We start from the raw sequence: 11,783 nt of genomic DNA on the forward strand, positions 1-11,783 counted from the left end.
TAGCAGCTACTCTGCTGTTATTGCAGACACTATCCATTTCCACAAAGAATATCCATTTTCTATTAAAAAATAACAACACATTAATAGCGAGAATAGCGGAGAATAACACAACAAAGCAGCAGAATAGCAGAGTAACACAGGAATAATTGGGGAATAACAGTAGAATAAGAGGATAACATATTCCTGCAATTTTTGTTAGTTCATGCATCTAATTCATATTGCTGCAATTTTTGCTTAGTATTTAGCAGCTACATTAATAGCAGAATAATTGTAGAATAACATTAATAGCAGTAGAATAACAACACATTAATAGCAGAATAGCAGTAGACTAAATTTAGCAGCTACTCTGCTGTTATTGTAGACACTATCTATTTCCACAAAGAATATCCATTTCTATTCAAAAATAACAACACATTAATAGCAGAATAGCAGTAGAATAACACAACAGCAGCAGAATAGCAGAGTAACACAGGAATAATAGGGGAATAACAGTAGAATAAGAGGATAACATTAGAATAATAGGAGAGTATTAGTCCGATTCATACCTCTTCGCTTTACGATTCTTCTTCATCATCGTCATCAGAAGGGGGACTTTCAGCAAATGGAAGATTACAAGTTCTACTGTTGTGGTTCACCCATTACTTGCAGTTACCGCATCTTCGCTTCCTCTTTTGTGGCTTGCTCTTGGCCTTTTCTTTCGACGACCTTAATCTTTTACCACTGCCCTTATTCTCGGCCTTGTTTGGCGGTCGAAGGTCAATATCATTTGAAGCTGTGATGCCGAGAAGAGCCTCGATTTCCTGGTTTTAGTTTTCGGTTCAATTGGTCCTGTGATGTTCTCCCTGAACTGTGTCAGGGTTTTCTGCAGTTGCTTCATCTGTTTAACCGTAGCATAACTGTCCATGACCCCGACAGTTGCATAAATCTCAAACCAAACCTTTGACATCTCAGCTTTCTTGATGTCAGCTTCATCAATCTCTTCTATCACCTTTCCATTTTCATCTCGGACAATTGGCCTGTAGGATTTTTTTGTCCATCGAGCAAGGACATAAGGGTCAGGTATCCTGTGGACCTGCCTACCATTCCACACCCACAGTATATGGCGACAGACAATGCCATGCCTCTCAAATAGCTTACATGCACATTTTCTCTCGCTAGTTTTGGTGTTAAATTCAACTCGGAAGCTCATGTGCTTCAGTCCATCACGAACGTCATGGTACTCCACTGCCTCTAATGTTGTCAACCCCCCGACCCCCATACTGTATATCGCATGTTTGACTTCATTCTGAAAGTCCCCAAAGATAGGATGTGTGTAGACAAGGGAGACATGCATCTCTACCTTCATCGGCCCTACTTTCTCGAGCATACTATGCTCATTGGCATTATCCATCCTCCTTTGTGTATGCCTTTGCTGCTCTATTGTGGAATTGTACCTCATCCAGAACTCGACGAGGGTTCCAAAGTGGCTTTCAAACCGCTTGAAATAGCTGTTTGAACTTTCGGATCTCTGGGTTGTTCGCAACAAACAACCTAGAGGCAGATCCCGAAAGTATGCCGGTATCCACTTTTGTCTGATTGCAAAGACATACTTCAACCACCGGTTGCTTTCCATACCATGGGCTTCAATAACAGTTTTCCAGTTCTGTTCAAATTCGTCTGGCTCGAGGTCGACATCCCAAACAACGGCATTTATGTCGGTCATAAATTTCGTATCATTGCAGATTGCCCTTCCCACTTTCTCAGGCATTTTCTGCATGATATGCCACATGCAGTACTTGTACACAGAATGGTTGAAGACATTTGGGCAGGCCTTTTTAATTCCAGGGCACTGGTCTGTAATTACACATTGAGGTTGCTGCTGCCCCATTGCTTCGAGGAATTTTTTAAAAATCCACTCAAATGAATGCTGACTCTCGAAGTCAAGTAACCCAGCTGTAAAAGTTACCGTCTTCTTGTTGGGGTCTACTCCGGTGAAGGGAGTAAACACCATAAAATATTTGTTTGTCCCATAAGTAGGGTCAAACGAGATCGTGTCTCCATATAACTTGTAGTTGTTTATCCTTCCTTATCAGCCCAAATAACCTTCGTCAAGCATTTGTTCTCATCCTGATCATAAGCAAAATAGAACCCCTTTGTTTCAGCCAGCATTTTGAAATGCCCAATGAACATACTAGCATCCTTATCCCCAATGTAACACTTGATATTTCGTTTGAAGTTTTTGAAGTCTAGCAAAGTGGCACCGATATTCTGATAACCATTTGAGTATTCCTTGAGAATTCTGAAGCTCAATGTTGGACCTATGTTGAGCTTAGTATGATCAATAATGGTCCTCTTAATGTAGTCATGGACGTCCCTTGAGAGCTTCTGGAACTCCCTGTTTTTGACAGAGTAAAGAGAGTGATTGTGAACCTCTACAAAGACATCCACAATATACCCAGCCGGTCTGTCGTCTGTTTTTTCACAGGTTCTCAACCTCATGTGCACCTTGCAGCCACACCTTGTCAGAGCCTGCTTCTTTGGCTGTCTAATTCGTCGCTCTTTGTTCTCTCATCAGTACTCAAATTACCGACTTCGTGATTTGTTGCTTCAAGTCGCAGCTTTCTTTTCATATCCCTATACCCCCATCTTCTGAGACAGGTGATTTGACGCCGACGCCTCCCTTATATTGCGCATTTGTGTACCTTCTCACTTCAAATCCGCAAGCCAGTGCATATATGCTGTAGAACTGTACTGCATCGTCCAAGGTAAGAAAGAACATGCCACGTTTAGGCGTAAAATCACTCTCAACAATCCTTACCCACTGCTCAGTCCCATCGGGTGTACTGCTGTAATGAAGAGTTGGAACAAACTCATCGTTTTCTTCGTCTGAACAGGTTGGGCTGGTGTATATATTGTTATTAGAAGAATCCCCAATAGTTAAAACTACATTATCTTCAACAATAGACACAGTAGAAAGATCTACGACAGTAAATTAATATAATGAGTACAGTCAGTGGACAACAAAATGACAATAACATCACAATAATAGTAGCATGGGGGAGAGATCAAAATTGCAGTAATGTGACAATAACAGTATGATAACAGCAGGTGGAAAACAGACGATAATCAATAACATCACAATAACACTAAATGTGTTTATCTTATGCTACTCTCTTATCACCGTATATTTTCACGTTACAAAGACAATAATATCACAACAATAGTAGCATAATATCGAAATAACAAGACAATAATATCAACATGTTTCTCTACTTTTACAATAATAGTACAAGAATATCGTATAATAAGATCTAATTCTACTTTATTACATACGGATAATAATCGTATTTATTATGTTACTCTTTTGCAAGGCATATATTTTCATGCTATTGCACAATAATAGCACAATAATATTACAATAATATCACAATAACGATCGAATAATATAATCATGTTCTTGTCTTGTTACAATAATAGTACATTAATATCGAATAACAGTTCTCTTTTTCTATTGTAATACAAGCCGACAAAGACAATAATATCGAATAACAAATGAGAAACACATAGAAATCAATAATTGATTTATAAACACTCAGGCTAATAATAGTACATTAATATCGAATAACGAGTTCTCTTTTTCTACTCTAATAGAAGCCGACAAAGACAATAATATCGAATAACAAATTGAGAAACACATAGAAATCAATAATTTATTTATAAACAACGGCGGATAAAGAGATAAGAATCAATAGCAGATTACCTGTTTCCATATTTACTGTCGAGTTGATTTCTTCGCTAACATTGTTATTGATCTCGTTGTCCATCTTTTATACCTGAAAACAGTAAAATCAAGTATTAAATTCAATTAAAATCAACGAATTTACACTAAAAATCAACGAATTTTACATTAATTAGGTTTTTTACATTAATTCCGAAAATACGATTGAATACACTAAAAATCAACGAATTTACATTACCGGTAATTCGATTGCAGCTAAAAATCAACGATTTTGTGTAATTCTATTAGGTTTTTTATGAGATTGTTATAGTCGGCATTTTGATTTTTGACTTTCTCTGTTTTTGATTTGTAGAGAGATTTAGAGAGAGAGAGAATATTGTTTGAATGAAGTTTCTGTTTTATGTTTCAGCTGCTTTTGTATTTTTCGGTTTTTCCTTTTTTTTTTCTAATTTATCATTTAATCTCAGCCCTTGATTTCTTTTAATCTCAGCCCTTGATTTCCCCAACTCACAACTCACCATAAGACCCCAACTCACGAGATCCCGCCTATATATATATATATATATATATATATATATATATATATATGTATGTATGTACTCACGAGATCCCGCGTACAAGGTCTTTTGTTCTTCTTTGCATCTGTTATTTTGGCACAAATTTTTTTGGTTCTTAAAAAGAAACAGTTTGAGAAAGTTCAATTGTCCGAAATGAATTTCTAGATTCGTGGATTTATGAACATAAAGATCGTAACAAGAAGATAATTCGTATTGACAATTCTTTGACAATTTTAGACGATCAAAAAAAAATTCTTAAAAAGTTTATTTATATTTTTGTCTACATTTACAATAAGTCTGAAATTATTACTTTAATAATACATAGTTATAATATAACTATCGCGAAGAAAACTATTTGACTTTTTCACCTTTTTCAATCGAAATTGGAATGATGTTACTATTATCATCATATATCATATTTCAATGTCATAGAGTGGATCAAAAGTTTTTTATTCCAGAATAAAATTCGACTAGATACTAGCCTAAGCAGAAAATATAACGAAAAAAGATAAATTGAAAGGAAAATTTTTTCTAGGGGGATTCCTTGCCTTCCCGGTCTTCGACACACGACAAGTAAAGTATGCTTAAGCTTAAAATGCCTTGTCGTGTGTCAAAATAATAATGAGTAATGAGTCTTGATTACATTCGTCAAAGACTTAGGAAGAATTTATCTTTTTTCGTTATTTAACCTTTTTTTAGATTTTTTATTATTGGTAAACGTATAATTGAAATTTAAAGGAGTGGACAAATTGAGGAAATCAAATTTATTGAACAAATGAAACTTCTTGCAGTTTATTTAATCTATAAAAATAGATAGTCTATTGTGTCATTGACTAAATTAAAATATTCCCTTTTTTCGAACAATTTACGAAGGGTCAATTACGTACTATCGAGGAATAGATGTTCTGAATGACCAAATCTATATCTCTAAAAAAAAAGGGGGCTCTTTTCTCATTTATACGAAAGTATTTTTTATGATTTATGATATTTTAATTCTTAATTTAATGGGACCTTCCCCTTCGTTGTTTGTCTAAGTCGAGGGGGAAGGAAGGTCCCGTTGAGTTCTTATACTTTCATATCTATTCTTCGGTTCATCCAATTACTATAGCGATGAGCCCAATCCAGAATATGAACCATAAAAGAAAATACCTATTAAACCGATCACAAGAATATCAGCTACAGTACCTATTATCCAAAGAGGAATCCTTCCAGTAGTATCGGCCATTTAACCCACTTCCCTCCACATTTCATCAAGTGGTCGTGCTAGAGACATAAATAGTCATTGATAATTATGAAACGAGGGCCTTCCGAATGAGATAAGAGAGTTTCAACTCTATTCTAATTCTATATATTTAATGTTGCTTTGGTTCTTTTTATTTAATTGTTAACTGAAAAAATAATTGAAAAATAAAACAGCAAGTACAAAAATAAGTAATAATCCCCAGTAAAGACTGGTACGATTCAATTCAACATTTTGTTCATTCGGGTTTGATTGTGTCGTAGCTCTATAATTAGAATTCGGTTTTGTTTATCGTTGGATGAACTGCATTGCGGATATTGATCCCAAAAAAGAAACGGTAGGTACAGCTAGTCCGTGAACAGCCAACCATCGCACTGTAAAAATTTGATAGGTTCGATCTATGGTCATTGTGCCTCCTTAAAGGATCTGCTAAATTCATCGAGTTGTTCCAAAGAATCAAAACGGCCTGTTATTAATGGAATTCCTTGTCGGTTCTCTGTGAAATATTCATTTGGCCGAGGGCTTCCAAACACATCATAAGCTAAACCTGTGCTGACGAATAACCAACCCGCAATGAATAGGGAAGGTATAGTAATACTATGAATGACCCAGTATCGAATACTGGTAATAATATCCGCAAAAGAACGTTCTCCTGTGCTTCCAGACATGCTGAGCTCCACATATTTTTGTACAGTTAAAGGCAAATTAGTAAAAGATGAAACCAGTAAATTTACATTTATTTTACAGAGAATCTACATCTTTGTAAGATTGCCCATATTGTACCAAAGGTGTCTTTAGAGTATACCGAATCAGTATAGCTATCCTTCTTCTGACACAGCAAGCGAAGTAGGAGATAATTTTTATCTTCCCTTTTTCTTATTTGTCCATTTTTTCTTATTTGTCCATATGGAACTAGGCACCATTAAAAATTTTTTATATATAAAATTTATCAAATACAAAAGTCTTTCTTTATGATTGTATCAATTTCAGGTTATAAACCGAGGATCTGGGGAAGTGAGACTCTGACAGTTGAATAATTTGTGAAAAATTCCGGAAGAATATTATATCTATCAATTAAATTAGACGCAAAATGTATAAGTCTCCTTTTCACCTTTATTTATAGAATAGAAAAGTTTATCGGGAATTGTTTAATTTTAAGAAATTTTTAAATCCTCAAAAAAAAACACAAATTAATCAATATTTGTGATGCATCCTTTTTTATTCTGGTTCTTGCTTTAGATCCAAGGGTTTTTTACCTAACTATATATATATAAATAAATATAATATTTATAAGTAATGTAAAACGTATAACGGTAAAGATAATAACCAATTACTAGTCTTAGAATCGAGTTGGGCGAAATAAAGATTTCATAATCTAATAGCTTTTTTGTTATTCTAAATATTTTTTAGATGGATAAACTCCATTGCTGAGTCTAATGAGTTCCATTTTCATTTAAAAGCGTTATCTAAAAAAAAGAACAAACTCGAAATGATTTTTCCAATTTATTCTCCGTATAGTGAAAGCAATTTTAAGTGTCATTTGTAAATTAAATTCTATGCCAAAGTTCTTATTTTTTTACTATTAGATAGATTAGTTTATTCAAGAGTTTTTCAAAAAATCCGTTGATTCAAAATCACGAGATGTGTAGATGTCACAATAAGCCGTTTCTTTTTTTTTTTTAGACCGCCCTTACTTTCTTTAATGTAATAGTTGATGAATTAAAAACTTTCAATTGAACTTATTATTATTAAAATATAAAAAATATAAATTTTAACTATACTTTTTTTTTCGTCAAACCTCTCAAAACAAAATATAATCTTAGGTAAGTACTTTATAAACATATGCATAAAAAGAACATATTCCATTTAGTTCCTTCATGCCTACTCTAACTAGTTATTTCGGTTTTTTACTAGCGGCTTTAACTATAACTTCCGTTCTATTTATAGGTCTGAACAAGATACGACTTATTTGAAATTAAGTGAATGAACAACTCACAAAATCTTTCCGCCGGATTCTTTTATAACTTATAACTGGCAATTGATATTTTTTGGTTAGTGAGATTCCTGGGCAATTCCGATTAATATTTAGGGATCGATATTACCTTTATTTTATTTTTTCAAATGAATTGAAATGATTGAAGTTTTTCTATTTGGAATCGTTTTAGGTCTAATTCCTATTACTTTGGCGGGATTATTTGTAACTGCATATTTACAATACAGACGTGGTGATCAGTTGGACTTTTGATTAAAAAAAAATTTTTATTAACCTCCCATGGATTCGATAAAATGGGTCAATTTTATATTCCTGTTTATTTTTTTCAGTCTAATTATAATTTATGAATTCAAACAAGAATGGAATCACGCTCTGTAGGATTTGAACCTACGACATCGGGTTTTGGAGACCCACGTTCTACCGAACTGAACTAAGATCGCTTTCTTATCACAATAGATTTTTTTGTAACCTAAAACTCTATCTACGCCCTGTATGCATATGATATCGATTATATCGAGTGTCATAAAAAACGAGAGATTCCATATGTCCAATTTCAAAAAATTCCTCCTTACTTCTTAGAGTAAAAGTAATTAGGTAGGGATGACAGGATTTGAACCCGTGACATTTTGTACCCAAAACAAACGCGCTACCAAGCTGCGCTACATCCCTTTCAATTCAATTGGTTCCAATAGTCTAATTCTAAAGAATCCTTGTCTTGTTTTCCATATCCTTATTTTTTTACCATAAAATTACACGATTTATCTTGCCAGTCCATGTCTTGTTTTTTGCCATTTTTTTTTAACTTAGTGCATTTCGTTTAAAAACCCAAGTGATCCTTGACTATCTATATATACATCTGCTCATAGATTAGATCTGTATTATCTTTAAAAAATTTAAATTTAAGATTAAGAAGGAGGGTTTTCAATGCGAGATCTAAAAACATATCTTTCCGTCGCACCGGTACTAAGTACTCTATGGTTTGGTTCTTTAGCTGGTCTATTAATAGAAATCAATCGCTTTTTCCCCGATGCGTTGACATTTCCTTTTTTTTTCATTCTAGTTATTAACACGCTAACGGGGTAATGAAGATTAGAGAAAGAAGCCATTTTCTGTGACTAATACCTCCTTATTTTTTTCCTTCGAGTCTGAACTCAGGTTGTGGTGAAGTTGAATCTACTTTTCTTCTTTAATTGCCCTTTTATTTTAAAATAAAAGGGCAATTAAAAGGGGGGGATACAAATAACAAGGTGGGTTTAGCATAAGAGTATTATACATGATACTTTAAAAAAATACTGTGAGTAGAAATATAGTTAGAAAATGTTTGAGTTTGATTACATACTATCTATTTCTTAATTTATATACTTTTTATTATTACTCTATTGATTGCAATGAACTCGTTTTAATTGTATTTTGAGTTAGCAACATCTATATTTTTTATTTCCTTTCTTCTTCACTTCGGGTCGAAAAAAATTTGTTTGAATTTAAAATCCCAAAAATAAAAAGGAGGCTCATGGCTAAGGGGAAAGATGCCCGAGTAAAAGTTATTTTGGAATGTAATAGTTGTGTTCGAAAGAGTGTTAATAAGGAATCCAGAGGCGTTTCCAGATATATTACTCAAAAGAATCGACACAATACACCTAATCGGTTAGAATTTAAAAAATTCTGTCCCTATTGTTACAAACATACAATTCATGGAGAGATAAAGAAATAAAAAAGATCGAACCGAACGTCTGGCTACCCTCCTTTTAATTCAATGAAGGGGACAAAACTTTTTTCATTATAATTATATATTATTTACTATTTTTTTTTTTATTATTATATATAAATAAATAATATTAAAAAAATAAATATAAAGATAAATAAACAAACCTAATCCTATTTTGGCTGGACCTAAAAAATTTTTAATACGAAGTAGGATTTTTGGTATAAGGCAGAAATTAAACAAACTATGGATAAATCCAAGCGACCCTTTATTAAATCTAAGCGATCTTTTCGTAGGCGTTTGCCCCCGATCCAACCGGGGGATCGAATTGATTATAGAAACATGAGTTTAATTAGTCGATTTATTAGTGAACAAGGAAAAATATTATCTAGGCGAGTAAATAGATTAACCTTGAAACAACAACGATTAATTACTATTGCTATAAAACAAGCTCGTATTTTATCGTTGTTACCTTTTCTTAATAATGAGAAACAATTTGAAAGAAATGAGTCGACTACTAGAACTTATAGTTTTAGAACCAAAAAGAAATAAAAAATGAAAATAATAAAATAATATGCTTTTTCTTTATTTAATTGATAAAAATGGAATTGAATCAAAAAAGGAATATGAATATGAACTCAAATATGGATTGCGGCTTTGTTATAAATTATAAAAAAACCCGATACTCCTGATTTTTTATCGTATCGTAACGTAAAAAAAAATCGGAAAAATATTTTAATTTTGAATGGATTTGTTGATTTTTATTTATTTATCGTATTTTATCAGACTAATTTATACTCTATACTCCCGGAGAATAAACTCCGGGGAATTTCATTTAAACATTTTCGGGGCATTCTTTCCAATCTTCTTTTTTTATGATTTCATTTGAAATCATATAAAGACAATTTCTATTTAATATAGCTATTTGTGCAAGTACTTTACGATTAAGAAGCAACTGTCTCTTGGACAGATCGTTTATAAATTTGCTATAATTATAGCATACCCTATTTTCTCGAATTACTGCGTTTATCCGAGTGATCCATAAACGCCGAAAATCTCTCTTTTGCCTACCTCTATCCCTATGAGCCGAAACTAAAGCTCTTATTTTCTGTTGAGCAATGGTTCGAGTAAGTCTTGAATGAGCCCCTCGAAAGGTTGATGCAAACAAACGCATTTTTGTTCTACGTCTCCGAGCTATATATCCTCGTGTAACTCTAGTCATTGAATAAATGAAACTTTGATGAATAACTAATTGATTTTTTTTTCGTTGAGTTATTCTTTTCTACCCTCCTGGGCTATTAATAACAAAACGGATTGTTCCAATGTATAAAAAAAAAATCCCAATGGTTTTTGCTGCTATAACCTTCCCGACCACCTTTTTTCGACATTTCGTCTTGAAACAAGACAAAAAACTAAAAATTTTTATTAATGTATCAAAGAAAAGTCAATAAATATAAATTTTATATTCTATTTTAATCTAGATAAATAAAAAGGAATATAGTGGGTTCCTTCGTTTCTATGGTTCCTTCTTAAACGGTCAGGTCCTCTCTATACACCGGAGCTCCTTTACTTTAACTTCATTTCTATCTATTGATAACTTGTACAGTTCAAACTTTTTTTGGCTCTACCCATGAATTATCCAGTAATGGGTCTTTCACAATTAGATTCACCTATACAGTAACGGTATTTCATTTTGAAAGTTAGCTGGATAGCTGACCCTAATAGTCCGTTCTTACAAATAAAGGGAACATTTTTTTTCTCTTAATAAAAGGATTCCCCGCTAAATGGATAACGTTAACGCTACCAATGGGAAATTTTTTTGGCTTTACACTAATATAAACCACAAATTTCATACACAATAGATGAATAGATCTTTTTTTTTTTAGAGAGTCACTTGAGTTTTTCCATTTTATCCTATTCATCCGTATGGATCATTGATACTGGAAAAATTTTTGATTTTCATTTGCTTTTGTTCCAGGTCATAATCTGAACGAGTCACACATACACCCTAGTACATGTTCCTCGGCGCTGAGGACATCCCGAAGAGCGGGAGATTTCGTGACATTTCTGATTGGCTGTCTTGTGTTTCTAATAAGTTGTTTAATAGTTGTCATGCTGAATTATATACATAATGAGTTGGTTTAGATTAATCCTAACCGAATGGATTTCTAGTTAATAGAATCTTAAGATAAACCCAGTGATAAGATAAAATTAATTATAAAAAACTAAATAAAATATTTAACTATTTTTTTTAGTCGACCGCTACAAGATCAACAATTCCATGAGCTTGGGCTTCTTCTGCTGACATAAAAACATCCCTTTCCATATCTTCGGATACAACCCATATGGGTTTGCCCGTTCTTTGTACATAAACCCTTGTGAGTGTTTCGCGCAATTTCAAAAGTTCTTCCGCTTCCAAGATAAATTCTCCCGTTTGAGCCTCGTAAAACGAACTAACAGGTTGATGAATCATTACCCTTATGGTATGTATACCTTAAAGGGGGTTATTATATCTCGCGCGACGAGGCGAAGAGAAAAATAGAAAAATATATTTTATTATATTATAGAATAGA

At 33.2% G+C, this 11,783-nt stretch overlaps 1 protein-coding gene and 2 non-coding genes across 3 annotated transcripts; all 3 read right to left on the minus strand.

The window, feature by feature from the left end:
* Positions 1 to 306: 306 nt before the first annotated feature.
* LOC141631309 (protein FAR1-RELATED SEQUENCE 5-like) lies at positions 307 to 1,867 on the minus strand. The gene is made up of 2 exons (XM_074443998.1): positions 989 to 1,867; positions 307 to 393 (listed from the first exon to the last, which is right to left on the minus strand). The coding sequence occupies exons 1-2, from the start codon at positions 1,865 to 1,867 to the stop codon at positions 307 to 309; spliced, it is 966 nt and encodes a 321-aa protein (XP_074300099.1).
* Positions 1,868 to 7,874: 6,007 nt separating this feature from the next.
* Positions 7,875 to 7,948, minus strand: TRNAW-CCA (transfer RNA tryptophan (anticodon CCA)). Its single transcript has one exon. It is a non-coding gene; the product is annotated as a tRNA-Trp (tRNA).
* A 155-nt stretch (positions 7,949 to 8,103) lies between these two features.
* Positions 8,104 to 8,177, minus strand: TRNAP-UGG (transfer RNA proline (anticodon UGG)). Its single transcript has one exon. It is a non-coding gene; the product is annotated as a tRNA-Pro (tRNA).
* Positions 8,178 to 11,783: the final 3,606 nt, after the last annotated feature.

Source organism: Silene latifolia, chromosome Y (assembly GCF_048544455.1).
Source record: "Silene latifolia isolate original U9 population chromosome Y, ASM4854445v1, whole genome shotgun sequence".
NCBI lineage: Eukaryota > Viridiplantae > Streptophyta > Magnoliopsida > Caryophyllales > Caryophyllaceae > Silene > Silene latifolia.